The sequence below is a fragment of the Chlorella variabilis genome (assembly GCF_000147415.1).
Source record: "Chlorella variabilis unplaced genomic scaffold CHLNCscaffold_2, whole genome shotgun sequence".
Taxonomy (NCBI): Eukaryota; Viridiplantae; Chlorophyta; class Trebouxiophyceae; order Chlorellales; family Chlorellaceae; genus Chlorella; species Chlorella variabilis.
The window spans coordinates 1,514,069-1,541,118 of record NW_005435086.1 but is presented as its reverse complement, the minus strand read 5'-3'; the positions used below and the strand labels follow the sequence as shown (position 1 = coordinate 1,541,118).

Below are 27,050 nucleotides of genomic sequence, written 5' to 3'. Positions count from 1 at the left end.
CATGCCGTCCGTAGCGCAACTAGTGTGTGCATGTAGCGCAGGCTGTACCAATGGTAGCATAGGCAGGCCCATCCATTGCATCGCATTGCTTTTCACTGTACCCTGCTCCTCACGGTGCGGGCGCCGCTGGACGTCCTTCACCCGGCCCAGTGCCGAAGCCCCGCTTGGAATCCAAGCTGTTTCGTTCCTTTTGTATCCTCTGTAACTATGCGGGAGCCCCCAAAAGGGCGTATCCGCATGAAATTTTGGCTCCTCCGCCGGCACCTGCCGTGCGCGCTGCCGGCACCGCCGAGTCCCGATCAGCAGCATGTGGGGAAGGTCAAGGCGGCGGCCGGACATCGCAAGCATTGCCTCCCTTGTGCGCGCCTGCACTTGCGTGTAGCGTCCAGCATGCGCTGCCCTGCGGGAGTGCAGGGCGGGCAAGTGGTGTGCCAGCTCCTACACAGGGCCCAGCTCGCGCCTGCGGGTGAGCTGCGAGCGCTGGGGTGCGCGATGGCCGCTAAATCGCTCGCCGCCGCCCAGCCGCCACCCAGTGCCGCCACCCCGCCTCCGTCCCCCGCCTGCCTCCCGCAGCCCTGCGCTGCACAGCCATGGCCGCTTCGCACACCGCCGCGGCCCCCGTGGACACCACCCTGAACCCGCGGGTGGCGGCGCTGAAGCCCTCCAAGACCATGGCCCTCACTGACCTGGCCACAAAGCTCAAAGAGGAGGGCGCCGACATCATTGGCCTGGCGGCGGGCGAGCCCGACGTGAGGCCGCCCCGCCTCCTGCCCCGCCGCCGACGCACGCCCCGCCCGCCTCCCTGGCTCGCCGCCTACCTGACCTGTGCACCGCCTGCTCGCCCCTGCTGGGGGTGTGCCACGTCTGTGCGCCGCGCCAGCCACGAGGCGGCTGCGGGCGGGCGCTCTGCTGCCTGGCGCTGGGCCCCACAGCGCACCTCCCTCCCTCCTCTTCTGGCCGGGTCACCCTCCCTGCCCCGCAGTTTGACACCCCCGCCCCCATAGTGGAGGCGGGGGTGGAGGCGCTGCGGCTGGGCCTCACGCGCTACACCCCCAACACCGGCACCTCGGCGCTGCGCAAGGCGGTGTGTGCCAAGCTGGAGGCGGAGAACGGGGTGCGGTACGACCCAGATCAGATCGTGGTCAGCAACGGCGCCAAGCAGTGCATCTGGCAGGCGCTGCTGGCGGTGTGCGCGCCCGAGGACGAGGTGCGCGCGCCGGCGCGTGCGCTTGGTGTGGGCACGGGGAGCGGCGGGCTGGCGGCCCCTCCCTCCTCTTTGCGGCAGGGCTGGTGGCGGCGCCAGCTCGCCTGGTTGGCTGCGGGCCGCTGGTCGCCGACCGCTGGGCCCATGCCTCGCCCGCCACACACACACACGCGCATGGCGCCCCACCCCCGCCAGGTCATCATCCCCGCCCCCTTCTGGGTCTCCTACCCCGAGATGGCCCGCCTGGCGGGCGCCACCCCCGTGATCGTGGAGGCCACGCCTCAGGAGGGCTTCAAGCTGACGCCCGCCTCGCTGCGCGCCGCGCTCAGGCCCCGCTCACGCCTCCTCATCCTGTGCACGCCCTCCAACCCCACGGGAGCCGTGTACACCAGGTGTGGGCCGGTGGCGGGCCAGCAGCCCGCTGCCGTCGGCGGCCATCCGGCCGGTGTGCCTTCGCCCCAGCCACCCGCCTGTAGCAGCGCTGGCGGGGTGCTGCTGGCCAACGCTGCCTGCCTGCCCCGCCCGGCCGCGCCCCGCCCCGCTTTGCCCCGCCCTGCCTGCGCTGCCTGCCTGCCTGCCTGCCTGCCATGCCTGCCTGCCTGCCATGCCTGCCTGCCTGCCTCCGGTCCGTGCGCTTCATATCCTGTCGCGTGCTGCGCTGCGCTGCGCTGTGACGTGGCAGGGAGGAGCTGGAGGCGCTGGCCGAGGTGGTGGCGGAGCACCCGCGCCTGCTGGTGCTGTCGGATGAGATTTATGAGTACATCGTGTACCGCCCGGCAGCGCACCACAGCTTCGCCGCGCTGCCCGGCATGTACGAACGCACGCTGACGGGTGAGGGAGGGCAGGGGCGGGCGCGGCGGGTGAGAGAGGCCCGGGCCTGCCTGTCATGCCAGGGGAGGCGTGTGGTGTGCAGGGCAGAGGTGCCGGGGGCTGCGCCCGGCGGGAGACGGCGGCGGCGCGGCAGGCGGTGGCCTGCCCCATGCCGCTGCCGCTGCCGCGCTCTCCTGCCCCTGCCTTCGGCCCCCAACCGCATCGCCCCTGCCCCTGCGCCCTGCCTGTGTCCGTGCCTACCTGCGCCTGCAGTGAACGGCTTCAGCAAGGCATACGCGATGACGGGGTGGCGCCTGGGCTACCTGGCCGCGCCGCGCCACTTTGCCAAGGCGGCGGCGGTGATCCAGAGCCAGAGCACGTCTGGCGCCAGCAGCATAGCGCAGCACGCGGCGGTCGCGGCGCTGGGCATGGGGCCGCAGGGCGGGCCGCTGGTGCAAGACATGATTGCGGCGTTTGAGCAGCGCAGGGTGCGCCTGCTGCCTCCCCTGCTGCTGCTGCCGCCTCTCGCTGCTGCCCCCCACCCCGGGCGTCGGCCGATCAGCTGCCTGCCTGACGCTGCTGCGCCCGCTCCACCTCCCGCCTCTCTCACCAAGCCCCACCACCCTCGCCGCCCACCACCCTGCCGCAGGACTTTGTGACGCAGCGGCTGCAGCAGATCCCGGGCGTGGGGCTGGCGGCGCCGCAGGGCGCCTTTTACGTTATGCCAGAGGTGGCGGCCTTTGTGGGGCCGGGGGTGGAGGCGCGCGGCTGGGGCCCGGTGGAGGATGTGGACGCGCTGTGCAGGTGCCGCACCCACTCCTCCCCGCCTGCCTGCCTTGCCCGTGCTGCCTCCGCCCGCTTGGCCACCTGGGGCCTCCCTGATAGCCCCCTGCGCCTGCCTGCCGGCTCCTCATCCTTTCCATCTTTCTTTCTTGTTCTGCAGGTACCTGATTGAGACTGCCAACGTGGCGCTGGTGCCTGGAGACGCCTTTGGGGCGCCCTCCTGCATACGCATCAGCTACGCCGCATCCATGGAGACCCTGGAGAAGGCGCTGGACCGAGTGGCGGCGGCGCTGGCCCTAGGCAACTTCACACGCGCCGGCTAGCGGCGGCGCAGGCGGCGAGGGCTGGGCCGCCGCCGCGCTGGCGGCTTGCCTGCAGGCTGGCGCGCTGCTCAGGGGTCTCGTCGGTTTCGGAATTTCATCGAGCGAGCCAGGTCACCAACCTGGCTTTGCCAAGCGTATCAGTTCGTATTTGTAATGAAGAATTGCAGCGCGAGGCAGTACCGCCTGGCAGCCAAGGTCAGCGTCAGTCAGTGTGGGTCAGTTGCTGCTGCCGCTGCTGCTGCTGCTGTTGCTGCTGCTGCTGCTGCTAGCTGGCGCATTGGCTGCTGCGGTAGCGGCCCCAGTCTTGCTGGTGCCGGCTGCCATCTTTTTGGCGGCATCCTCTTGGCTGAAGATGCCCGCGGGGTTGCCTCCAGGCAGCCAGCTGGCCAGGTATCGGTGATACCCAACCAGGTTAGGGGGGATGGTCCCCACCGCCAGCTGCAGCGCCAGCTTGCGATGGCACCCCTCAGCGCTCCACCCGCACGGCGAGAAGAAGGTGCCGTGCGGGTGAATCCTCACCAGGCCGCCGTCCTTCTTGTGCAGCCCCGACAGCGGGCGCGCCGCCTTGCCAGGCTTTGCTATGGGCGCGATGCCCATCTCCTGCACCGAGTACGCACACGACATGCGCCCATGGACCCCAGCCCACTCGACACATGACATACCGGCAGCTGCGGCGTGCAGCGGTGCACCACCGCACGGGACGCGGACCCGCATGCAGCCGCAGCGGCCCGCCGCGCCCGCCCAGCCGGTGCTGGCGCCCACCTCGAGAGCTGACTGCAGCAGGCCGGGGCCGGTGAGGTTGGAGATGGGCATCTTGGGGTCTGTGAGGAAACGCTCCACCATCAGCTCCATCGCCTGGGCCCACAGGCGGTGCCCCGCCACGCTGGCCATCGCGCCGTTGCTCACCGGCTGGCTGGTGGCGGCGCCCTGGCGCAGCGGCAGGGCAGGCGGGCAGGAGGGCGGCGCCAGGGTTTGGCAGCTTTGGCCGAGGTGGCAGCAGAGGGATCCTATCCCCTCAGGGGAGATGAAGCGCACTGGCCCGCCCCGGCTTCATGCCCGTACCCTGCAGCCCCGCCTGCACTGAACCTCTGCAGGCAAGCCCACCTGCAGCACCACGTCGGCCCCCGCCAGCATGTCGGTGGAGGGGCGCAGGCAGGAGACGTCGATGTCCAGGTACAGGCCGCCGAAGCGGTGCAGGATGGCGGCGCGGATGGCGCCCGACTGGCGCGTCACCTCGTTGTACCCTAGGAACGCGGGCAGCAGCTCGGGGTAGTGCTGCGGCAGGCAGGGGGCCGGGGTGAGGGCGGGGTTTGTGCCGCTCCTGCAACTGCCATTGGGGCAGCCACATCGGGGGAGCGGCGCTCCCCACAGATCAGAAGCGCCCGCCTCACCCGCTTGATTAAGGTTTTTGCCGCCCTCATGTCCCAGAGCATGTGCTCAAAGTCGGGGTGCATCAGCCGGCAGCTCAGCGGCCACTCCGCCCGCAGCTTGCCCGCCTTTGCCGCCTCGGCAAACGCGTGCTCGTCTGGGAGGTACACTGCCCAGGGCAGGCGGGGACAGGGGATCAAGGCAGCTCAGGGCGGGGAAATGGAGTGGACGGCTGCATCAGATGGGATGCAGGAGGGACAGCACTCACCATGGTGCAGAAGCTTGGGAATGCGCAGCTGCCTGCCTGGCCGCCTGCGGACAAACCTGCCCGCCGCCAGCTCCCGCGCGCCGCTCGAGTTGAAGAAGGCCGCCACGCCGACCCCAGGCTCTGGAATCTCGGCAACCCTATCCCAAGAATCGCATGGGTTGAACATGCATCCGTGCGAGCGTGCCAAGCAGACGAGGAGCAGGACGGTTGGCAGGAGGAGGAAGGCGGCGGCGGTGGTGGCAGCCCACTTAAGGTGCGACCTGGCGCGTGCTGGGGTGGGACCTGCCACGCGGGCCATCGCAGGCTAGGCTTGCCTGGTGGGAGGCGCAGGAAGAAAAGCAAGGGCCCAGGAGGCAGCTAGGGTACCACTCTTCCCAGAGCGTCAGCTATTGCAGGCGGCATTCTTGAATTGAAGAAACAGACACAGACGGAAGAAACACGCGGGCTAAACGAGTTTAGCCGACAACAGGAGCATACAGTACAAGCTCCCGCCTGATCCGCACCGCCCTCCGCCAGCATACCCAGCATCAGCTACAGCAGCCCAAATGCCGAGCCATTCATTGCTGGTTGCCCCAAACTGTTCAAAACGTATGCATAACAGACATGGTATGAATCTTCTGACTAGACAGTCTTGACGAAACCGAAGGGCAGGTGGCACTTTTGTGCAAGACCATCGCCTGTCACTCTGCAGGCTCTGGCAGCCGTGACAGCAGCAGGACGAGCAGCACGCCAGCCGCCGCGCCGGCCAAGTGAGCCACGTGCCCGACCTGCATGCCGCCGACAGTAAGACCTCCGCCCGCCGCCATCTGCAGCTCGCCCAGCACCTGCTGCACCACAAAGGATCCGAGGATGACGAGCTCAAGCAGCTTCCTGAGGCTCGGCTTGAACTTTGTGATCACAGCCACCTGCGTCAGCAAACTCAGCAGGCACATGCCGGCTCAGAACAGTGGAGCCAGCAGGGGCCGGCAGGCTGGCTCTGCTTAAAACGAAGCACAGCCAGGCCCAGCGCCAAACATTCGGTTCTCACCATGAACAGGCCAAAGACCGCGCCCGAGGCGCCCAGTGAGATGGTGCGGGTGTGGGGCGAGGAGAGGTAGCTGGCGACAGCGCCGCCCACGCCCGCAACCAGGTAAGTGAGCCAGAGGCCCAGCGCGCCCTCCTCCTCCTCCACCTGCCGCCCGAACACCAACAGCGCAAAGGCATTGGAGCTGCAAGGGGCGAGCAGGCAGCAGGGAGGCAATCAGATCATGCGGCGGCGGTGACTAGCAACGAAGGCCCCCGAGGCAGCGGCGTGCAGCGCTTGCAGCTCCCCAGCCAGCCCACCTGAGGTGCTGCCAGTTGGCGTGCATGAAGGTGGATGTGACAAACTGCCACCACTGCGGCTTCCAGTGGCTGAGCGCCAGGTTTGACAGGGCTGGCAGGTGCAGCAGGTTGGCCCCCGCATAGAGCCCAAAGTTGATGAGCAGCACCAGGAACACGCCATTGCCCATGCCATTCGTGCTGCTAACCGCCTGCGGCTGCTGCTGCGCCGCAATCTGTGGCGTCCCTGCGCACGTGGAAGAGCGAGCAGCGGAATGAGCGCATGACAACACGCACACGAAACCGGCATTCCACGCTGCGCTGGAACACGCCCTCTCCCGATTGCTTCCAGCCCAACAGGCAGTCTGCAGCATATGGCACAGGTCCCCACTGCTACGGCAGCCAGCAGTGCCCCGCGGCACGCACCTCGTGCCGGCAGGCCGCTGCCATTGGTGCTGCCATACTTGTTCAGTATGTCAGACACGCCACCCAGTTCATCCCGATTGGCTGCATGCACAGGCAGCGGCTTCCTGCCCCTGCTTTGCTGCAGCCAGAGGCGCAGCGCCGCCGGTGCCCGACGCCGAGCCGCAGCGCCGGCGCTGGCTTGTGTCTCGCCGTGCCTGCTGTTCGGGCATTGCGGCCTGACGCTGGACAGCGTCTGTGAGGACAGCAGGAGCATACAGAGGAGGGTGGGTGGGTGGGGGAGGCTTCCAGAGCGGTGTTGGAAGCGCAGCCAGAGGGCGTGGGCTGGACTGAGAGGCCAGTGCACAGGCAAAATGATTATAGAAAGATGAGATGGTTGGCTGCAAGAGCAACTTTGTGTCGGAAATGCCCAGGTGGCGCTCGTGTGACAGGGTCAGCATGAAATCGCGATCAATTCATCCCTGCACACAGACATCAGCAGAGGGCTAAACCTGAGTGCCTGCCTGCCCCCTCTGATCAGCCATCCCGTGCTGCCGGGTCGCCCCTGGTCTCCCTAGCCGCCCGGCGCGCGGCCCAGGGCCCCTCCAAATGGCCGAGAATGCAGCCAAGGTGGAGCAGTTCCTCCTGCTGGCTAAGAGCGCCAAGGGCCTGGCGCTGGTGGACCTGATCACCAAGTGCACTTCAGAGCCAGGGCTGTTCACCTTTGGGGAGATTCTGAGCCTGCCTGGGGTGCAGGAGGTGAGGCCGGTGGGGCGCGCTTGGCCCGCCCGCTGCTCGCTGCCGCCGCTTCTGCCGCCAACCTCTCGCCTCCCCGCCTGCAGCTGGAAGGGGGCCAGCATGAGGCAGCATACGACTTGCTACAGCTGTTCGCATATGGCACGTGGCAAGACTATAGAGGTGCGCGCCATGCATGCTCAGGCTGGGCCGAGCCGCCCGTGTCTTGTGCGTCGGCAAAACACCATTCCTCGGCTCCGGCTGCCAGTGCACTGCTGGCTGGCAGTGCACTGAGCAGCAGCGCTGCTGCATACACTGCCGCGCGCCCCTCCACCTGCATGCCATGTCGGCCGGGCTGCCAGCCAGCCATCAGCAACCCCTGCCCCCCAACCACCGGCCCTGTCCTGTGCGCCGCTGCAGCCGCACCCGCCGGCAAGTACCCAGCGCTGTCCGAGGCGCAGGCGCGCAAGCTCAAGCTGCTCAGCGTGGTCAGCTCGGCCGACGGCGTGCGCACGCTGGCCTACCAGGACCTGCTGGTGCGGCTGGAGCTGGGCAGCGTGCGGGCGCTGGAGGACCTGCTCATCGCAGACTGCCTGTACGGCGGCCTGCTGCGCGGCAAGCTGGACCAGCGCAACAAGTGAGCCGGGGCCTGGGGTGGTGGCGTGTGTTCGCAAGGCAGGGGGTGCGGCGGGCCGGGTGTGAGATGGCGGGGCGTGGCCAGAGGCGTCTCGGGGAGGGGCAGGCGACGCGGATGGATAGCGGCTTGGCTGGAGGCAGCGCATCGATTGCATTGCACCCGTAGGCGTGCCCCCTGCAGCCCCAGCTGTCTCCTCAGCAACTGCTTGCGCGCCTGAGGTGCCCCACCCCTGCACAGGTGCCTGCACGTGGAGGACGCCTTCTGCCGAGACGTGCCGCCCGACCAGCTGGCGGGGGTGGCCGGGGCGCTGGACGAATGGCTGGGCGCCGCCAACGGCGTGCTGGCCGGCATCGAGCAGCGCATCGACTGGACGCTCGACGCCACGGCGGCGGCGGAGCAGGCCAGGAGCGAGGCGGAGAAGGCGTTGGAGCGGGAGCGGAAGAGCATCCGCACCACCATCGAGCTGCAGGTGGGGCATGGCGGCCATGGGTGGCCGTGTGGGCATTCAGTAGTGGGGGCTGCGGCTGCACCGCTACTCTCCTCTTGCTGCCTGCTAGATTCTAGCAGCCTTTCTGGTCCATGTTGGGCCCGCTTTTGTTGCTGATTGTGCTGCTGTGTGTTGCTGGCCCGCGCTGCGTGCAGGCGCAAGCGGACAGCAGCGGCATGCTGATGGATGAGCAGGAGGGGTTTAGCCTGGCCGACCTGGGAGACGCGCAGGATGCGCGGCCCGGCCCAGCTGCTGGCAGGCACACCAAGCGGCGAAGGTGACGGCGGCTTGGGCAGGAAGCAGCCTCGCACTCCGCCTTGCAGTGAGCCTCAGGGCTGGAAGAGTGGTACGTACTGAGCTCAGGAGGCTGGAAACAGCTTTTGTAAATTGGCCTGGGTTGCTTGTGTAGCTACTCCGAGAGCACACATGTTACAGGCGCTTGTGGATACAAGTGCATCAACCACCAGGGCGGCACACGCGTGCGGCCAGCCATCTAGTGGGCCCCGCCGCCCACCCAGTCGTCGGAATAGAACTTGTTCCCTGTGGGGGAGTGGAGGCGGGGGTGCGCAGGAGGAGGCTCACAGTGAGCGTGGGCAACAGCACTGGGTCAACACGCAACGCACACGCCGTGGCATCATGCGGCGGCCTCACCTGTGTACTTGCACACGGCGGGGTTGTCGCGGGTGGTCCCCTGCAGCCAGGCAGGCGGCGCTGGAGTGCGCGGTGTCACCCAGTGCACCGACCCTAACCCTCTTCCCCACCCCGCGCTGCTGCCCAGCCCGACCTTGAGGTTGATGTACTCGACAGGGCAGCCCAGGGCAGGGTCGTCGTCTGCACGGCATGACGCAGGCGGCACAGCGCAACTCGTCGGCATCAGGCATGGAGGGGCAGCCGGGAGCGAGAGCTCGGGCATGCAGAGCAGAGGGGCAGGCAGGGTCCTTGCTGCTGCTGCTGCGGCGGCGGCGGCGGCGGCGGCGCGGTCCCCCTCACATCCGTAGGAGGCCACCACCAGGCCGTGGACCTTGATCGGCTCTGTGCTCTGGATGTACTCCATGGGGCTCTTGTGCTCGCCCTGCGGCGCAGGCAGGGCGGTCGGCAGGGAGGGAGGGGGAGTGAGCGCGAAGTCCTCTTGCCAGGGCTGGCTGAGGCTGTGGTGATGCGGGACTCCTGCGCCAGCGGCCTTCAGTGGCTCTATCCCACGCTGCCCGCTCATGCCTCTCCCGCCGCCAGGGCCAGCTCGCCTGCAGCCACTTCTTGGTGTGGTTGAAGATACCGTCGCCCACCGCCAGCGCGCTGGTGGACCGCAGGTCCCCCACAAAGGCCTGGCCGGGCACGGTGGTGGTGATGCCGTCCTCGCTCCTCCCCTTCACCGGGACGACCTCGCCCGCCGCCGCCGCCGCGCCACGCGCCCCCGCCGCCCGCAGCCAGGCGGGCGCCTGCGCTGCCAGCTGCCTGCTCAGCATGCTGGCTCCGGCTGCCCCTTGCTTGGGGCGCCCTGGGGCCGCAGGAACGGGGCCTGAGGAGGCGGGGAGAGTGGGGTGAGGGGTGGCTGCGCGGGCTGCTTGCAACAGCTGGCGGTCTGCCTACTGCCGCCACTGCCGGGATATCGATCAAAGCACAGCAGAGACGGGGCGTTCCCACCACTGCTGTGGCCGTGCTATGCCCGCTGGCAGTCATTTGTTGCTTGTGCGGCTTCCCAGCGTGCCATCTATCTTCAGCAAACTTCTATAACGCGGTCCCACCCGCTCTCAAGCCCCTACCCCACCGATCAAGGCTTTGCGATTTGGGGCACCGCCCAGGGGAGCCAGCGGCATGGTGGACGAGCAGGTCAAGGATCTGTTCGGCAGCGACAGTGACGACGAGGCGCCGCAGGCGGAGAAGGCGCGTGCTGGGGGCGATGAGGCACAGGCGGAGCGGCAGGCTGGCAAGGCAGCGGCAACCAACCTTTTTGGCAGCTCGGACGAGGACGATGAGCCGCCTGGGGCCAGCCATCCGGTCACCCAGGCTCTGGGGGAGGACGAGGACGAGTACCCCGCCAGGTGCCGCTCGCCCGCTCGCCTGGCCTTGCCCCCTTCTACCCCCATGCTCTGCTTTCAAGCCTCCATCGGCCGCTGCTCAGGTGCACGCACGCTCCCTCCTCCCGTTCACCCGCCCCTCGCTGCCTGGCCCGCAGGAGCCCCAGCCCGGGCGCGGCGCGCGGCCCGCCCGTGTACGTCGACCTGGAGACGTTTGACGTGCAGCCGCAGGACAGCCTGCGCCTGGTGAAGCTGCCCAACATCCTGGGGGTGGAGGCGCGGCCGTTTGACCCCGACACGTTTGATGCGGGGGCGGAGGAGGAGGTTGACGAGCGCGGCTTCAAGCGCGTGCGCCTCAGAGACCAGAACTGCATCAGGTGGGGGCTGGGTTGGTGGGTGGGTGGGTAGGGTGGGGCAGCTTGCGTGGCAAGGGGCTGGGAGCAGAGCGAAGCAGAGCGTGGTGGCGTGGACGAGGAATGGCGCAAGGGAAGCAGGCGGAGGGACCTGCGGTGGCGGCAGCAGGGTGCCGCTGCCTCGCTCAGTCGCAGGCGGGCAGTGTGTTTGATGATGCCCTGTGCCCGCTGCTGCTGCGCCGCGCCGCCACCACTGCAGGTGGAGGTGGGGGGTGGACGAGGAGGGCAACCAGGTGCGGGAGAGCAACGCGCGCTTTGTGCGCTGGAGCGACGGCAGCCTGCAGCTGGTGGTGGGCGATGAGGTGATGGATGTCAAGGAGATCGACACGACGTGAGTGAGGGGCAGGGCACGGCCTGGTGTGGGCATGAGGAGTGCAGCAGCCTGCGGTCAGGCCACTTGCCCGCCGTCTGCTGTAAGCGACGAGGAAGCCTTCACCCGTTGGTGGCCCCTCCTCCCCATGTCCTGCCCTGCCCTGCCCTGCTCTGCCCACCTGCTCACACACCACGCCACACCACACCAACCCTCTTGGCTTCTGCCTGCCTTGCCTGCCTGCCTGCCTGCCTGCAGCAACGAGCACACCTACATGTGCGTGCGGCTGCCGGGGCTGATCCAGGGCCAGGGCCAACTCACCCGCAAGATGGTCTTCCAGCCCGCCTCGCTGCAGAGCAACCTGCACAAGCAGCTGCGGGCGGCGGCCGACAAGCTGCACGTCAAGACGCAGAGGGTGCGGGCGCTGCTGTGTGCTGCTGTCGGGGGGGAGGGGAGGGAGATTTGCGAGCGGGCAGCCTGCATGCTGGGGCATGCATGCATGCTGGGCAGCACCGCTGGTTGCGTGGCTCCGCTTGCCAGCTGAAAGACGACGCCTCTGATGTCCCGCTGCTCTGAGCTGGCCCCGTCATGCCTCTGAACCCTGCCTGCCTGCCTGCCTGCCTGTCTCCCCCTGCCGCCCTCCGCCAGGTGCGCGCCACCACCACCCTGGTGGACCCCAAGAAGCTCAAGGCGGAGCAGGAGCGGGCCGAGGCGGAGCGCATCCGCAGCCGCGAGAAGCTGGCGGAGCGGCAGACCAAGACGATGCGCAAGTTTGGGCTGCCCGCCATGCCGCGCGCGCGCATGCCGCAGCAGCTCAACGCAGGTGGGCTGGGGCTGGGCCGCGGGGGCTGGGCTGGGGCTGCCATGTGTGAAAATGCAGGGCTGCAGCTGGGGAGCTGCTTGATTACTGTTGTGTTGCACTGCGCCGCCCTCCCCCACCCGTTGCCCTGCGCCTCCCCCTCCTCCTCTCCCCCCGCTTGCTGTGCCCCTGGGCCTGCCGCAGACTACTTGGAGGAGGATGAGGACCAGGATGAGGAGGAGGGGATGGGTGAGGACCTGCAGGAGGCGCAGCGGCAGCGCATGTTGGGGCGGGCGCGGGGCGCGTATGATGAGGACGAGGAGGAGGCGGCGGCGCGACTGGCGGCAGCCAAGAGCGGCGCGCCGGCGCCAGGCGGCAAGCGGCGACGCATAGAGGAGGAGGAGGAGGAGGAGGAGGAGCTGAGTGCTGAGGAGGAGGAGGACGAGGAGGAGATGAAGGTATGCGCTGGCTGCTGGCCTGCGCTGCCCTCATTGCCTGGCGACGTGCCAGCGGGGCGCATTGTGCATTGCTTTCCGTTTAGCTCTTACAAGTGTGCTGCGCCTGCTCATTGAACGTCGCTTTTGAGTGTGCCTCCGCCTGCTGGACTGCAGGACTTTATCGTTGACGAAGAGGAAGAGGAGGAGGGTGGACGGGCAGGCGGCACGGCAGCGGCAGAAGAGGAGGAGGCGCCACCGCCCAGCAAGCAGCAGCAGCAGCCAGCAGTCAAGCAGCGGCGGCAAGTGGTGCTGAGCGACAGTGAGGACGAGTGAGCAAGTCGCCACTGCACCGGCTGCTTCCTTGACTGTCGTTTCTCTAGCTCGCCTTTTGCATGTCGCTATCCTCTTCTGCTCACACGCAAGACTGTGTCCATCACCCCAGTCACACATCCTGGGCTCCCAGGAGGTTGCTATGACACCAGACGGGCGGGTCCCCACACCATGGGGGCGGTTGGCATGTGGAGCATGTGGTGCCCTGTGGCAGTTCAACCGACTCGGTGGCCTCCCAATGGCCCGATGGCGATGGCGGTGGGGTTGCAGCCCTACCAACCCTCCCAGCGTGCGAGAACAGCCTTCCTTCCTATCGACTTTCTTTGCCGTGGCGGCTCGCCTAAAACGGCCCCCGCTGCCCCCATCAGGTCCTTTTCAAGTGCTAGCATCGGTTGCACCACCCTCCCGGACCTCCAGCATCTGCAATCGCCAAGATGGCTGACGCCAAGCAGCAAGCCGCGAGCTTTAAGGAGGGAGGCAAAAAGGGGGTGGACCTCCAGGTGCTGGGGCTTTCCTGGGCACCTAGGACGCCTGCGTCCGCAGCAGTGTCCGCTGCATGCCTGCCGCCGATGGCTCCGGCAGGCCTCGCACACCCCTCTGATGGCCCGGGGATGGTGCATGGGGCTGTGCAGCGATTGTCGGGCCCCGCCTGCTGGCTGCTTGCGCTCCAGCGGCGGCAACCCGCGGCGGCGGCTGCGGCGGCGCAAGGGCCCTCTCGCTTCTGCTCACCGTGCTGCTGCTCCCGCTCTCTGCAGGGCGTGTCGGCCATGGGCGGCGTCTGCTTCTTCAACCTGGCGGTGGACACCCCCAACGGCGACATGGCGCTGCTGGAGAAGGTGCGGGGCGCGTGCGGCTCAGCGGCGGGCATGAGCTGCCTTCCTGCCGTGCTTCTCACGTGCCAGGCAGCAGGCCGTCGGTGCTTGCAACAGGTTCAAGCCGCGGGGATGCAGCTGGCGCGGTTTCGCTGTTGGCAGCAGCACCTGATTGGCAGCACTATGTGGCCGTTGTTTAGAAGCACACGCTTGAGCGGCGTCCATGCCTCCACCATTCCGCTTGCTGCCGCTGCCTTGGTGCGTGCCTTGGTGCGAGCAGGTGATGGAGGGCGCCAACGTGGAGGTGGACGAGGCTGCCGAGGAGCGCAAGGGCGGCGCCGGCGACCTGGGCAAGGTGCGGCGAGCGGGGGCGCGGCCGGCAGCATCCGCAGCATCCCCAGCCTGCTGCGCATGTCGCCAGTTCGCTTGCGAGCGCCACACCGTGTGCAAGTAAAGCGATGCGCACCTGGCATGTCGCTCAGCTGCCTGACCTGCGCGTGCTCGCCCGCACCCGCCTCCTCTGCTCCTGCAGTGCTTCCTGTCTGCGGGCGACAAGCAGCTGGCTGTGTACTTCCACCTGCCCAAGGCCCTGTCGGAGGCCAAGGGCATCAGCCTCAAGGAGTGGTCCGCCGCAGTGCTGGGCCCCGTGGAGGGCCACCAGGTGTGCGCGTGTGAGGGGTGTGTGCCTGGGCAGCCAAGGGAGCCAAGGGAGCCAGGCGGTGGGGCCGAGGCGCAAGGGTGGCGGGCGCGGCACCGCGGGTGCAGCCCCCACCTGCGCTGGCTCTTGGTGTGCGGCGCCAACGCGGCACCCCCGCTGTGCCCCCCGGCCGCAGATCATTGAGGAGAGCGAGGAGTTCCTCAAGGCTGTGTCGCCCCAGGACCAGGAGAAGGGCTACTTCCCGCTCAAGCAGGTGCGGGAGGGGGCTGGGCTGCCGGCAGACTGCGGATGGGCAGGCTGCTGCCAGTCGCCTCCGGCTGCGGGCCACGCTTATGGCGCCATGGCACTGGAGTCGGGCCGTCAGCTGCCTCGTGCGCTGCTCGCCACTGTTTGAGCGGGCTCAGCCTCAGCACCACACCGCCCCCCGTCCCCCGCCCGCCCGCAGCGCGACGACGCTATCAACGCCGGCTTTGCGTGGTTCCGCGAGAAGGGCCTCATCCCCGCCGCCGACGACTCCTCCTCCGACGACGTCAACTACGCCGAGGCCGCCGGCGTGGAGTGGTGAACACAGCGGCTGCAGCCCTCGCGGCTGTGGCAGTGTGGCGGCGGCGGGGAAGGTCGGGTGCTTTTGCTGTGCGCAACTAGGCCTCCACCCTGTAACGCCTTGAGCGTAGGCGCGAAGCAGCGCACAAAGGGCTGCGGCAGCAGGCGGGGGCTTCACCTGCCTGGGGAGGTGCGGCGCGGCCGCCAAAATGAGAGTGGCTTCACCTGGGCAGGGGCCGCTGGGCGCCGCCACCGCCAAAATGAGAGTGGCTTCACCGCCAAAATGAGAATGGCTTCACCTGGGCAGGGGCCGCTGGGCGCCGCCAAAATGAGAGTGGCTTCACCGCCGCCGCCTGCCCTCTGTTGGCATCTGTCTACAGCTGCCAAACGATGCCTGCTCTAGTCCCCGGTACTCGTTACACACTAGGCCATGTATTACATACAGCAGTCGAGCAAACACAGAATGCAAACTGATAATAAGGGGAACAGATGCCGGTGGGGCGGCTGCAAGACATATGCTGCAGCAGAAGGGGTTTCTGTCGCCACAGCCGCTGCGACTCTACTCATTGGCAAACCACGCCAGCATCACATCCACCATTGCCAGCGCCGCCGATCGCGCCGTGCCACCCAGCAGCTGCGCGTGATAGCGATCACTTCCATCCAGCAGCCCCATCTCATTGGCCATCCACCCCCCAAAGGTCTTGGTGGCCGTGGGTTGGACGCCCCCGTCACGCCCCCGCGTGTGCGCCGCCTTTCCTGCGGTGACACGCAGTCAACGGCCTCAGATGCAAGACAAGACGCTACCTAAGTCTTGCAGAAAGAGGACAGGAAGCGCATGCCAGGCTTTGTGCCCGCCAGCTGCCCCGTGCCGCGAAGTGCGGCTCCACCCCGTCGCTACTTGCCTGGGGCGTTCTTCCACTCCAGCAGCTTGCCCTCCTTGAACTTAGGGTGGCACTTGGTCAGGGGGTGGCGAAGCGATGCCAGGTCGTCGTCCTCTAGCAGGCCCTTGCTAAACACTTCCCAGGAGAGCGGCGAGGTGGCGGCAGGCTGCACCAGCGCCATGCACAGGAACATGCTGGTCATGTAGCTCAGGCCGTTGGAGATGCCGGGGGCGACGCCTTTCTTCGCCTGCATTCAAGCAAAACAAGAGAGCGATGGGCTGAGCTACAGGCAGGTGTAGCAATACAACAGTTGCTGCGACGGAACAAGCGCTGGGGCATCACCTCGTGAGACACGATGACCAGGTTGTACTCTGCGTTCTCATTGATCATCCTCTGCTGCAGCGTAGCAATCTGCTGCTTCACGTGCGTGGTCAGCGCGGGCACTGTGGTGTCGTGCCTGGGCGGCAGCTCGGCGGCAGTGCACTGCAGCAGCAGCGCCCGCATGGCCTTCAGATGCACCGGCCAGGCTGCTGCGTAGGCCGGGTTCAGCCCAAGCACTGGCCAAGCAGCTGGCTGCGCCAGGCTGGGCTGGGCAGCGGCTGCAGATGCTGCCGCCGCTGCTGCTACTGCTGCTGCCCGCTGCTGCTCATCCAGCTGTGGCTGCAGCACGTGGAACAGCAGTTGTGGCAGCTTGCTGCGCTGGTGCTGCAGCTCAGCGCCAGCCGTTTGGAACACTGAGAGCCGCAGCTTGGACCCATTGATGCTAACCTTGACGCCTCGCAGCAACGCCGTCATCTCTGCTCGCAGCGACTGCAGGCGGGTGTACAGGGACACCTCCACCTCCTCACACTGTGCCAGCGGCAGCATGTGCAAGTCCACCTGCGTCACCATAACGCGCAGGCCGCTCGCCACCACCAGCGGCACGACGCCCGGCCCGATGCTGCCCATGTCCAGCACCTGCAGCGGCAAGCAGGCCGGCAAAGGGGGGTGGGGGTGGGTCGGTGTGCTTGATGCGCTAGTTACCCAAATGGCTGGAAGGAGGGGCAGCATTGTGGGCAAGCGAGTGACGCTGGGTGAGCGCTGCTGCCAGCCTGCCAGCCCACCAGCAGCATCGCACCTCCTCCTCGTCGGCTCCTCCTGCCACTGCAAGCAGCGCCGCCGCCGCCGCCTGCGCCGCAACACTGGCCTTCATGGCCAGCGAGATGTGGCAGTGCATGGTGTGCTGAACCGTGCCGTCTGGCGCCACAAGCACCAGCACACACTCTGCTGGCGCGGTGTCGTATGTAAACATGTTGCCCTTGATGCCAGTCACAGCGGGCAGGCGGTTGCCCTCCGCGGGCTGACCAACCAGCTGCAGCAGCATCTGGCCTGGCGCGGGCAGCATGATGGGCTGCTGGTTTGGCGCCGCACTGCCGGGCATCACCGCTGGCAGCTGGTAGGCAGCCAGCTGGGGTGCGTGGCCGTCGCAATCGCTGCTGAGCCAGATGCGCATGTCAGCCACAAACTGTGCTTTCACAAAGAGAATCGTGGGAGGGTCTACCAAACTCTGCAGCCTGCTGATGCGCCGCAGCACGTTGGCGCCGTCCCGCCGGCTGAAACACCAGGTTGGATTGCCGTCCAGAAGGTTGAGGTAGTCGGCCACCGCCTCCCTCACTTCCTCCTGCAGGCGTGGGTCAGGGGTTGGGGCAGGTGGGTCCATGGCCCCCGATGACAGCACAGCACATCACAGCATAGCAGCGCCGCCAGCGCAGCGCCAGCTTCTGCGTCTACCAGCAGCAGCTGGAAAGAAAGCAAGCAGACGTGACCAACCTGTGACATTTCCCCATCATCTGGCAGCAGCAGCGTGCCTTTAACGGGCAACACGCCGTCCAGAGGCAGCGCTTCTGGGGCCTGGTACTCGCCCAGCATGTAGCCGGGCAACATGGGGCGTGCGGCGAGCAAGAGGTGGGCTGCATGGCAGTGGGGTGTGAGAAGGAAGTGATCGGCTATGGCATGCATGCACACTACCACCCGAGCAAGCCAGCAGCAGGGCTGCATCAGGCAAAGGCAGCCGACCTGTCTGGCACACAAGCCCGCGGGGATTGCCAGCCTGGCGGTCGCGCACGCGGGCCCGGAAGGTGTCCCAGTGCATGGGGAAGCCGTTGCGAGCAAGAACTGCAACAGCGTCCCGGGCAAAAATGCCGCTGCGCACCAAGGAATAAGGGTACGGAGGTGTCATCTCAAGAGACATCAGCGGTAGCAGGTGGCCGAGAGGTGATGCCAGTGCACGGCAGCGGGCTGACTGCCCCTCACCCGCTCTCTGCCAGCCGCTCCAGCCGCTCCAGCTCCTCGTCAAAGGGAGGCGCCAGCCTCCCAGGGGCACCAGCGACGTACAACAGGTCGCGCAGGTGCTGCGGCAGGTCATCTCCGTACACCTCCACCACAGCCTCCAGGAACACGCGGGGCTGGCCTGTAGGCCAGGAGAGCCAGTACTGGGCAGCAGTGTCTTAGCAAAGTGGCGTGAAGCGCTCGGAGAGATTGGGAAGCCAGGCGGTGTGAATGCGTGCAGTGACTGCACCGAGCATGCCGGCACACCGCGGTATGCACCGTGTGCTGCCTTCCTCCCCAACATAAAGCCCCCCTGCCAACACAGCTCCCGCAGCCGGCGCCGCCACAGCACCCACCAGCAGGAATCATGCCAGCCATGGGCGCATAGGCTGCAAAGGCTGGTGCCTTGCGTGCAGAAAGCACCGGGCCGCCCAGCGCCAGCAGAAAACACAGCGCCAGTGCGTCTGCCTCGGGCTTGCCCTTGTGTTTCAGCACGTACATGGGGAGCTTGTTGCCGGCGTGGTCGCGGTTGGTCGCCGCAGCGTCTGAGTAGGAGCGCAGTCTGCAGGGCAGTGATGGGCATAGGGCAGTGATGGGTGGGTGGAACAGCCGCATGCGACAGCCGCCACGCCTGCTCCATCAGCAGCAGCCAGGTGAGCAGAGCCCAGCAGTCCAGCGCGGCGCACCCCTGGTGCACGACCTCCTCCGAAAACTCCTCATAATCCTCGCCCGCACCGCTGCTGCAATCGGTCTGGTGTGCATGGGGCAGCATCTCTGTGATGTGCTGCGCCACGCGGCGGCCCAAGGCAGGATCGCAACGCCCCGCGGCACACCACTGATCAAAGGCGGTCTCGGCCACCAGCAGCAACACGTAGCGCGAGTACTGCAGCTCCCAGGCAGCCAGCCAGCCACGCAGCGCGGCGCTGGTGACGGAGGTCGCAGCGCCCATCTGCTCCAGCGCTCTGGCCAGCAGCAGATCCCGAGTGCGTCCCATGGCGCTCGCCATGCCTGCACCAGCGGTTCATCAATGGCAGGGGCGTCAAGCAGAGAGGGAAACGCGAAGAGGGAATGTGAGCCTCGCTGCACCTTGCTGCTGCTCCTCGCAGGCCAGCCCTGCGCACCCTCTGGCAGGTCGTCGCTGAGCGCTATCTTGTCCGCCAGCCAGGCAGCTCGTACAAGGTTAAGGTTGCTGGGGGCGGCGCCAATGCCCTGCAATGGAGGCGACAATTAAAAGGGCGCGTTTCAGCACACCAAACTCCTGCCAGTCCATTGCTGGCGCCAAGCAGCACAGGCAGAGCACAGCTGCCGGATCAGGCCCTAATGAGGCATGCAAGCAGGATGGGTATGCGAGCAGGAGGCTTGCACCCACCAAGAACGTTGTGAGGCCCGTTGCCAGCCGATGCTGATCCGGAGGCGGCTGCGGCTTCGCCCGCTGGCGGTTGCCCAATGGCACATAGTCTTCATCGCGCTGCTCCTCTGCAAGCCGCGCCGCCACCATGCCGGCCTCGGTGCCGATGCCCAACACGTGGCGCAGAAGGCGGCGCGCGCTGAAGATGGCCGCGATGCTGGTGCTGCAGAAGCTGGCTTCCACCTCCAGCCAGCCGTTGGACATGCTCATGTGGTTGCAGCCCTCTGCTGCATACCCGCCGTGCAGTAGAGCAGCGCAAAGCACCAGGTGATTGGCATCGGTGTAAGAGGAATGGTGCCCTGCAGTTGGTGGTGCAGGTACAGGAGAGAATCGGGCTCAGTGGTGTGCCGGCAAGATAACAGTGCAGCAGTACAAGGCAGCTTTTGGCCCCAGACAGTTCCTCCATCAGCTTGGTGTAGGAGCAGCACAGCAGTACATGACAGGCGGTACCGCAGTTCAGGGACAGTACAGCAGTACATGACAGGCTGGTACTGCTGCACTGTGCAGCAGTACCAGCGCAGGGACCTTGCTGCCATGTGCGCACCCAGCGTTTCGGCAGCGTGCTCACCAAATAGCAGGGGGAGCAGATGCTCGGACGGCATCATGGCGTCTCTCATTTTGTCATCGCCAGGCTTGAGCATCGAGAACGCCTCCATGACCTCCCACGCAGCCTTGGCGCCCGCACCTGTACCCAGCGCCATGGCACGCCAGCACACCACGGTCAGGGGAGTACATAGAGCATGCAATAAGCAAGACGTACAAGAGAGGAGATTGTCAGAACTGAGCTGCTGAGGCAGGCTGCGCTCTGACACACCTGTCATCATAGTCAAGATCCCAGGCACGATGCTCGACCGCTCCTGGGCATTGCTGGCAACGGTGGTACCGTTTCGCCACACCTGGACAGCCTCCACAGGAAGCCCGGTGTATGCCGCCAGCAGAGCAGGCATGGCAGCCTGGACCAGAGCCTCGCCAGGAGCCATGCCAGCGCCGCAACCAGCAATGGCATGGATGCCGTCCCCCTCCAGGAAACTGGGCAAGGCGACCAAGAAAGTAGCGGCGCGCATGTTGCCGGTGGCAATGTGCTGACCGATGGCCTTGATGTAGGGGCGGCCCTCCAGTTGGGCGGCATGCTCAGCCAGCGGTGTGTTGGCTGCAGGCACAAAGCGATGCACACACACATGCATGCGCAACGTCAGATAAGGGAGGTGTGCCTGGGCGGTTGCATACAAGCCACAGCCTTGAGGCACAGAGGATACAGGTTCAGCAAGCCATTCTCACCACCCGCTATGCCCTTCCTGCTAAGCTCACCCGCCTCCCCACGCAGGCGATCCACGAGTGCTCTTGAGCCGGAACCAGGTTGGGCGAGTGGCCCCGGCGGTGACGCAGCTGGCGCATCGGCTGTCGCTGCCGCACCGGATGGCGGTGGCACGGGCACAGGTTCCTGGTGCTGCGAAAAACAGGGTGGGGACAGAAGCTTTGTGTTGGAGGCAATAGGAAGTGATGGACCTCGAGTGGAAAGATGGTCAGGCGCTGTGGGCTGTGGTGGTGCAGGCGTTGTGCGCCGTGGTGACCGTGGTGGGGCAGGCTGGCGGGCAGGAGGGGCGGAACATAGGGGCGGGTGCCAAAGCTTGAGGGGAGAGCTGTCCTGGGGGCTCACCTGCGGCTGGCTGGCGGCGGCAGCTTGGTGAACAGAGCCCGGAGCAGCGCTGGTAGATGGCGCAGGCCATGGCGCTGGGGGTGGCACCGCGCCTGTTGCTGCAGGGTGGTCCTCGATGAGCAGGGCGGCCGCCATCCGGGCTGCTGACTCATCGCGCCAGCTCGACTGCAAAGGTGGGGCAGGCAACTGTGTGTGTGTGTGTGTGTGTGTGTGTGTGTGGCGCTGTGTAGGCAAGATTGGTAAGAAGGGGAAGCTGGCAATACGGCGCCTATAGCTGGCGTGTCCTACGGCACGGCGCTTCGCGCGCTGTGCCCACCTGTGCAGGCACGGCTGTGACCGCATCCAGCGTCATGTGCACATGGCGGCCAGCCTGGCCCTCCCCCAGGCCAAGCCTTTGGCGACCCTGCGGCAGGCATGGCGCGTGGGATTGGCGTACCCACCCTTGATGCAATGAGGGGCTGGCTGTGGCCGACTGCGCCAGCCTGCACCACGCAGGCAGGGGCATCACCCACCTGGAGGCCTTGGCGGCCACCCACCAGCAGCGCTTGGGCCGCTGGTGGGTGGGGCGACAGCTTGGGGGAAGTCAAAGCGGGGCGCTTGTCACCCGCATGTCTCTGCATCAGGGCTCGGCGCACAGCGATGTGGCAGCGGCAGCGCCAGGCAGGGAGGGCGGGGGCGGGCTGCACAGCGGGAGGCAATCGCGGCAAGGCTGGCCCAGTGAGGTTGACATGTTCACCTGTGGTGACAGAAGTGTGTCAGCTGCGCCAACGATGGGGCCGCTCATGCCTGCTCAGGGAGGGCTCCACAAGCAGCGTCAGCATGGAACGGGAAACAAGCACTCGGCTGGGCCATGCGAGGCAGCAATGGCAGGACAGGGCAGGGCAGGACCGGGCAGTGCAGAGCAGGCAGAGCGAGCATGCCAAGCAGCATGGACCGTGGCCCTGGTGGCCACGGCGGCTGCACTGCAATCTGTCGCTGACGTGCGGCGCATGGCTGCTGGCTGTGGGCCGCGGCGCCGCCCAGGCTACTGGCCATGCATGCATTTCCCGCCCATGCACGTGCCACCGATACAAGCCCGCCACCCACTTCTTGCGTCGGCATGCGCACAGCCCGCACCAGCAGCCTCAACCCACGGCAAGGCAGTGGGCAGAGGCCAAGGGCGCGGGCTGCACGCATGCCAGACACAAGAATTGAGTGAAGGGCTTGCAGCGGCGGCCTACCTAGGGCGGAGTTGACGACGGGAAGGCGCGCCCGCTGCTTGTGCCCTGATGACTGCCGTGGTGCCACAGGGTGGGTGGGGGAGGGGAAGGAAGGGAAGGCAGCATGAGAGCAGCGGCATGGGGGCGGTGGTTGCAGGGCTGGGCGGCAAGGAGAGTGGTAGGGGAATGGCGGAGGCCAAGAAGCGTGAGAGGAGTGGGGGAAAGGCAGGGCTGCCACTTCCATCTGGTTGACAACTGTGGGCGATGCGGCAACGCTGGAGGGACATAGCTTCTGGCCAGCTGCCGCAGCGGCACATTGCGCTGGCACCTACTGCGTGCTGTCGGCGCCCGCCCGCAATGGGTGCAAAGTCAAGGGGTGGACACGGGGACAAACCTGGCGCACGCACTGCTCCAGGCCAGTCTCCACCGTCAGCTCCAGGAGGCAGTCCACCTGGGGCAGGGCGGAGAGGCGGGGGCCCGAGCGCTGGCCCAGCCCCGACATAGGCACATGGCCCGCTCTGGCAGGATGGTGCGCGCTACACACCCACCCACACACACGTAGAAGAAGGATCACCTGTCGCCGCTGCCGCGCCCACTCCAGCCAGCTGTTGTCGCGGCGCTGATGACAGCGGGCCCGCTGCAGGTGCTGACGCTGGCTGCCCCGCCGCGGCCCTGCGCTGGATCCCAGGCGGGTGGGCTGCGAGGGGGTGTGCTGCTGGCGCAACCGGCTGCTGCCAATGAGGCGCCTGGAGTTGCTGCTGCTGCTGCTGCTGCCTAGGATGGCCAAGTGGTGGCCTGTTGGCGGCGTCGAGCTGCAGCTGGCCGGCCGCAGCGCCACCGAGGTTGGCGCCAGCACGCGTGGGGCCTGCAGGCAGAGGATGGCGGAGAGGCGTTTCGATCACGAAGCGGTACAGCAGCGGCAAAAGGGACGCATGTGAAGCAGGGCAGGGCAATGTGTGCCTGCCGCAATCCCAGCCTGAGCTGCCCTTGGCGGAAGAGGTGCCCCGCCCAACAGCCAAAGCACACAATGCCACACCTCACATGCACTTCCTGACTAAGAACCATACCCCGCACCTGAGCCAGCATGTGCGCCATCAATGTCACTATTGGATGCGCAGGCATGTGCACCTACTGCGGCCGGCTGCTGGCGCTGAGCTGACTGCCCCGGCAGCCTGGAGGGCAGGGACAGGCGCCCCGCGAAGGGTGGCTGGCTCTTACCGGCCCTTGCCGATGTAGGGCTGCGGTGCGGGTGGGCCATGGGCGGCGCGCGCAGTGGGCTTGTGCCTGGCTGCGCCCAGGGCCGGCGCGCAGCGCTGGAGCCGCCTGCCGCCGCCGACGGTGGCGCAGTGGGGCCCTGCTGCTTCTCGTGGGCATTCTGCGGGGTGGGAGTGCGGGCAGCCTGGTGGGGATGGGCCCCGTCGGCGGAACCCAAACCTGACTTGCGTGACCTGCACGTGTGCTGCCCTCACTACTCCTGGGACCAACTGTGGCACCTACCCAGCGCACATCGTCCGCTTGCATGGGGTCTGTGGGCTCGATTTCTGCCATGGTGCGAGCCTGTGAGCGACGGCAGGCGGGCGGCGGAGGGCAGGGGGCATCGGGAGGTTCAGCGTCGGGCCGCCTATCTGAATTGAGGGGCGTGCATGCTTGCATGACAGGGGCAAGCAATACCCGCCCCAATCACTCGTGCCTCCGACATCGACGAAGGCCCTCACCCGCGGAGATAGCTGCGGCCCGCGAGGAGGCGCCCTTCAGTACCAGCGCCCTCTGGTGATCTCCCGGTAAGGCAATCAGCGCCCGAGGAAGCACTGGGCCTGCTCAATCAGCCGCAGGCCGCCCTGCTGCGGAAGCCACTCTCGCGTGAACCCTAGCGCGAGGGGCGCTTGACAGGGCTCCGAGATCAGGGCACAAAGCATAGGGGGGTCATAAAGCAGAAAGCATGATGTCCATGAGTCCAGGTCAGCCCTCTCTGTCCATATGCATTGGATCTTGAATCTAGCATTTGGAGGAAGGCTGGAACAAAGCAAGGCCGAGGAATTAAATAGACAGCCTTAAATAGACTGCTTGTAGCCGCCACCGCCCACATCACTTTCCGGGGCATTTGCGCCCCCTGCACTATTTGACAGAGTTTCCATGCCTCTCAGAAACTCCTGCTTCCCCAGACACTGGTAGGCCTGGAACTCTGAATGCCGGCGCCTCCTGGAGTGAAGGCCGGCGCCTCCATTGACTGGAACTGATGCAAGTCAGGGTATGCGGTGGCGAGTGCGCCGCGCTCCTGAATCACAGCTGGCTCCCCTTTACTTGTTTCCCAAGCTCCCCTTAGCATGCATGTCTTTTTTGCTGGCAGCAACAGCAAAATAAAGCTGGCCAAACCTGGGATCGAACCAGGGACCTTTCGATCTTCAGTCGAATGCGCTCCCAATTGCGCCATTTGGCCATGTTGTGTCGATAATGACTTTACGACACTACAGGAACCAAAATGCACTTTTTAACACTTAAGTCGGGGCGGACGGCTGCCCGGCAGACCGGCATGGCGCTCGTCGTTGGCCGCGACGTTAAATAAGGAGCTGGATGAGTGTCGGTGGGTGATACCACAGGCACGAGTTCGAACCCCAGCCGGGACACTAGCTGGGACTTTGCCTCACGGCACCTTCGTGGCGGCATCTGGGCGGCGGACGGCTGCCCGGCAGACCGGCATGGCGCTTGCAAGACGGAGCCTCCCCGGGATGCCATCGGCGGCCAGATTTTCCTCGCTCTGGACAGCCGGCAGGGTTAGCGGGTTCGGCCCCAGCACATTAATGTGCCCAATCCCTGTAAAACACACACACACACGGCGCTTGTTGTTCATCGTTCCTTGCTCGAGTCCCCCGGCGCGGCCGGGCCCCGCGCCCCCCTCCCGCTCCTCTGGGGCCCTTCTTGAGCAACACCCTGCCTTGGGGACGCAGGACGAGGGCGACCGCAGCATCGCCGGCTCGCTTGGCCCGCCAGCCGCCCATTCTGCAACTGCCCGCACTCGAGATGGCCTCCTGATGGTGCGTGGAGGGGTGCCCCGGGCCCTGCGGCGCCCGCGGCTCGGCTAGTCCGGCGAACACCCCCTCGGGCCGGTGCCGGCTCCCGGCCCGTTGTATGAGCCCCCGTGTGCCCCGTTGGTGCCCGGCCACCCCCTCTGCGACTTGTTCGCCCCCTACGACGCGTTTTGTGCGCGCCAGCCCCTCCCCCCAATTCCCGCTTCCGTGTGTCGCGGCCCCAAGCCCTGGTGCTTTCCCTTCAGCGAATTGAGACGTGGGGTGGCGTGGCTTGGCGGAGGAGCCTGTTGCCGCCGAGCGATTTGCGTTCGGGCAGGCCGCTGCTGCTGCTGCCGCCGCGTGCCGGGCGGCCCGCCGTCCCCCCCTCTTTTCGCTCACTCCGTGCCTGCCGTTCTGGTCGTCACGCCCCTACTCTCCCCCCCGTAACCCGCAGATGCTTGCGCTTTTGCGCTTGCCCCGTCCTCCCCTTGCCCGGTCTTCCCGCGTGCCGCCTTCACCTTTGCGGCCCCCGCCCGCCCGCCTGGCCGCTCTCCCAGCTACTGTGCCGGGGTGGGTGGGCCCGCTTTCTGGTGGTGGTGGTGTGCGGGTCCTCGACCTGCCCCTCCCCCCCACTGGTATGCTTGCCGCCCTTGGGCTGGCCATCAGGCGCCCCTCGCCTCCCTCCCCTTCACTACTAGTGGGGGGTACTGCACTTGGCGCGTCGGGCAGATCAAATAATGGTCTAAAGCTAGACGTTAAAACCGGGAAGTGAAGCTTGTGGAGGCTCTTCCCCACCTTTACCTTTACCTTTTTCCCCGCCCTTTGCGCCCGACCGCTCCCTGAGCCCGCCCTTTGCCGCCCGGGCGGTATTGCATGCTTTCATACAGTCCAGAGCTAGTGGGCACGGCTTGTGTGCCCCCAGCCCATTAATGGGCATTGCCTCTGTAACATCACAGATCACAGGGCGAATTTTTCCGTCGTTGGCCGCGACGTTAAATAAGGAGCTGGATGAGTGTCGGTGGGTGATACCACAGGCACGAGTTCGAACCCCAGCCGGGACACTAGCTGGGACTTTGCCTCACGGCACCTTCGTGGCGGCATCTGGGCGGCGGACGGCTGCCCGGCAGACCGGCATGGCGCTTGCAAGACGGAGCCTCCCCGGGATGCCATCGGCGGCCAGATTTTCCTCGCTCTGGACAGCCGGCAGGGTTAGCGGGTTCGGCCCCAGCACATTAATGTGCCCAATCCCTGTAAAACACACACACACACACACGTTAAATAAGGCGGACGGCTGCCCGGCAGACCGGCATGGCGCTTGCAAGACGGAGCCTCCCCGGGATGCCATCGGCGGCCAGATTTTCCTCGCTCTGGACAGCCGGCAGGGTTAGCGGGTTCGGCCCCAGCACATTAATGTGCCCAATCCCTGTAACACACACACACACACACACACACACACACACACCTTTGTGGCATCCAGCAGGCTGCCGGCACCCCGGCATTGTGCTTGCATGACGGAGCCTCCCCAGCATGCCATCGGCGGCTAGGTTCTCCTCGCCTAGTACTCATTCATTCATTCATTCAGCACACAGCCCGCCCGCCTCTTGCTCGAGGGCGGCCCACTTTGGCCTGGGCAGCCCGGGCCGCCCTCCCCCCCGGGCGCATGTTCGGTGTTGGAGGGGTGTGCCCAGCGATAGGGGGCCCCTGAAGGCATGCGCCGAGGCCGGGAAGCGTGGTTCGGCGCTGCTGCACGCTTGGCGATTTGACCAGAACCACGTGCCGCCGAGCTGCGGCCGCAGTTTCCGGCCCACGGTCTACGGTCGCAGCCACGGGACTCGGCGGCACGGCGTTTGGGCCCAAGCTTGCTGCCGCCGCCGCCGTGCCCGGGGGCAGCGCGGCGGCGGCGGCGGCACGCTGCGACGCCCCCGTGCTGCCGAGCTGCGGCCGTAGTTTCCTGCCAGAA

At 66.7% G+C, this 27,050-nt stretch overlaps 8 protein-coding genes across 8 annotated transcripts; 4 read left to right on the top strand and 4 right to left on the bottom strand.

Moving 5' to 3' along the window:
* Nucleotides 1–590: 590 nt before the first annotated feature.
* Nucleotides 591–3,120, top strand: CHLNCDRAFT_48481 (hypothetical protein; the record flags this gene model as incomplete). The annotated part of the gene is made up of 7 exons (XM_005851464.1): nucleotides 591–749; nucleotides 983–1,207; nucleotides 1,400–1,596; nucleotides 1,887–2,035; nucleotides 2,288–2,502; nucleotides 2,664–2,856; nucleotides 2,900–3,120. 7 exons carry the CDS (start codon nucleotides 591–593, stop codon nucleotides 3,118–3,120), a joined length of 1,359 nt encoding a protein of 452 aa, XP_005851526.1.
* Nucleotides 3,121–3,336: 216 nt separating this feature from the next.
* CHLNCDRAFT_137953 (hypothetical protein) lies at nucleotides 3,337–4,922 on the bottom strand (the record flags this gene model as incomplete). The annotated part of the gene is made up of 5 exons (XM_005851174.1): nucleotides 3,337–3,720; nucleotides 3,883–4,047; nucleotides 4,225–4,395; nucleotides 4,512–4,657; nucleotides 4,757–4,922. The coding sequence occupies 5 exons, from the start codon at nucleotides 4,920–4,922 to the stop codon at nucleotides 3,337–3,339; spliced, it is 1,032 nt and encodes a 343-aa protein (XP_005851236.1).
* Nucleotides 4,923–5,436: 514 nt separating this feature from the next.
* Nucleotides 5,437–6,734, bottom strand: CHLNCDRAFT_49978 (hypothetical protein; the record flags this gene model as incomplete). Its single annotated transcript, XM_005851173.1, has 5 exons — nucleotides 5,437–5,661; nucleotides 5,784–5,964; nucleotides 6,080–6,302; nucleotides 6,482–6,599; nucleotides 6,702–6,734. The coding sequence occupies 5 exons, from the start codon at nucleotides 6,732–6,734 to the stop codon at nucleotides 5,437–5,439; spliced, it is 780 nt and encodes a 259-aa protein (XP_005851235.1).
* A 332-nt stretch (nucleotides 6,735–7,066) lies between these two features.
* Nucleotides 7,067–8,597, top strand: CHLNCDRAFT_137951 (hypothetical protein; the record flags this gene model as incomplete). The annotated part of the gene is made up of 5 exons (XM_005851463.1): nucleotides 7,067–7,216; nucleotides 7,300–7,375; nucleotides 7,613–7,829; nucleotides 8,067–8,298; nucleotides 8,472–8,597. 5 exons carry the CDS (start codon nucleotides 7,067–7,069, stop codon nucleotides 8,595–8,597), a joined length of 801 nt encoding a protein of 266 aa, XP_005851525.1.
* A 212-nt stretch (nucleotides 8,598–8,809) lies between these two features.
* Nucleotides 8,810–9,779, bottom strand: CHLNCDRAFT_137950 (hypothetical protein; the record flags this gene model as incomplete). Its single annotated transcript, XM_005851172.1, has 5 exons — nucleotides 8,810–8,856; nucleotides 8,968–9,007; nucleotides 9,101–9,147; nucleotides 9,307–9,388; nucleotides 9,600–9,779. The coding sequence occupies 5 exons, from the start codon at nucleotides 9,777–9,779 to the stop codon at nucleotides 8,810–8,812; spliced, it is 396 nt and encodes a 131-aa protein (XP_005851234.1).
* Nucleotides 9,780–10,128: 349 nt separating this feature from the next.
* On the top strand, nucleotides 10,129–12,623 carry CHLNCDRAFT_137949 (hypothetical protein; the record flags this gene model as incomplete). The annotated part of the gene is made up of 7 exons (XM_005851462.1): nucleotides 10,129–10,355; nucleotides 10,490–10,708; nucleotides 10,944–11,075; nucleotides 11,313–11,469; nucleotides 11,703–11,877; nucleotides 12,058–12,311; nucleotides 12,465–12,623. The coding sequence occupies 7 exons, from the start codon at nucleotides 10,129–10,131 to the stop codon at nucleotides 12,621–12,623; spliced, it is 1,323 nt and encodes a 440-aa protein (XP_005851524.1).
* A 431-nt stretch (nucleotides 12,624–13,054) lies between these two features.
* CHLNCDRAFT_137948 (expressed protein) lies at nucleotides 13,055–14,655 on the top strand (the record flags this gene model as incomplete). The annotated part of the gene is made up of 6 exons (XM_005851461.1): nucleotides 13,055–13,120; nucleotides 13,376–13,456; nucleotides 13,713–13,787; nucleotides 13,965–14,093; nucleotides 14,266–14,343; nucleotides 14,536–14,655. 6 exons carry the CDS (start codon nucleotides 13,055–13,057, stop codon nucleotides 14,653–14,655), a joined length of 549 nt encoding a protein of 182 aa, XP_005851523.1.
* Nucleotides 14,656–15,527: 872 nt separating this feature from the next.
* On the bottom strand, nucleotides 15,528–23,633 carry CHLNCDRAFT_137947 (hypothetical protein; the record flags this gene model as incomplete). Its single annotated transcript, XM_005851171.1, has 20 exons — nucleotides 15,528–15,761; nucleotides 15,857–16,471; nucleotides 16,632–17,174; nucleotides 17,324–17,463; nucleotides 17,570–17,697; nucleotides 17,807–17,963; nucleotides 18,178–18,383; nucleotides 18,508–18,829; nucleotides 18,943–19,030; nucleotides 19,191–19,528; nucleotides 19,798–19,914; nucleotides 20,044–20,379; nucleotides 20,643–20,676; nucleotides 20,887–21,051; nucleotides 21,203–21,289; nucleotides 22,480–22,536; nucleotides 22,660–22,950; nucleotides 23,218–23,257; nucleotides 23,423–23,460; nucleotides 23,583–23,633. The coding sequence occupies 20 exons, from the start codon at nucleotides 23,631–23,633 to the stop codon at nucleotides 15,528–15,530; spliced, it is 3,987 nt and encodes a 1,328-aa protein (XP_005851233.1).
* Between the last annotated feature and the right edge of the window lie 3,417 nt (nucleotides 23,634–27,050).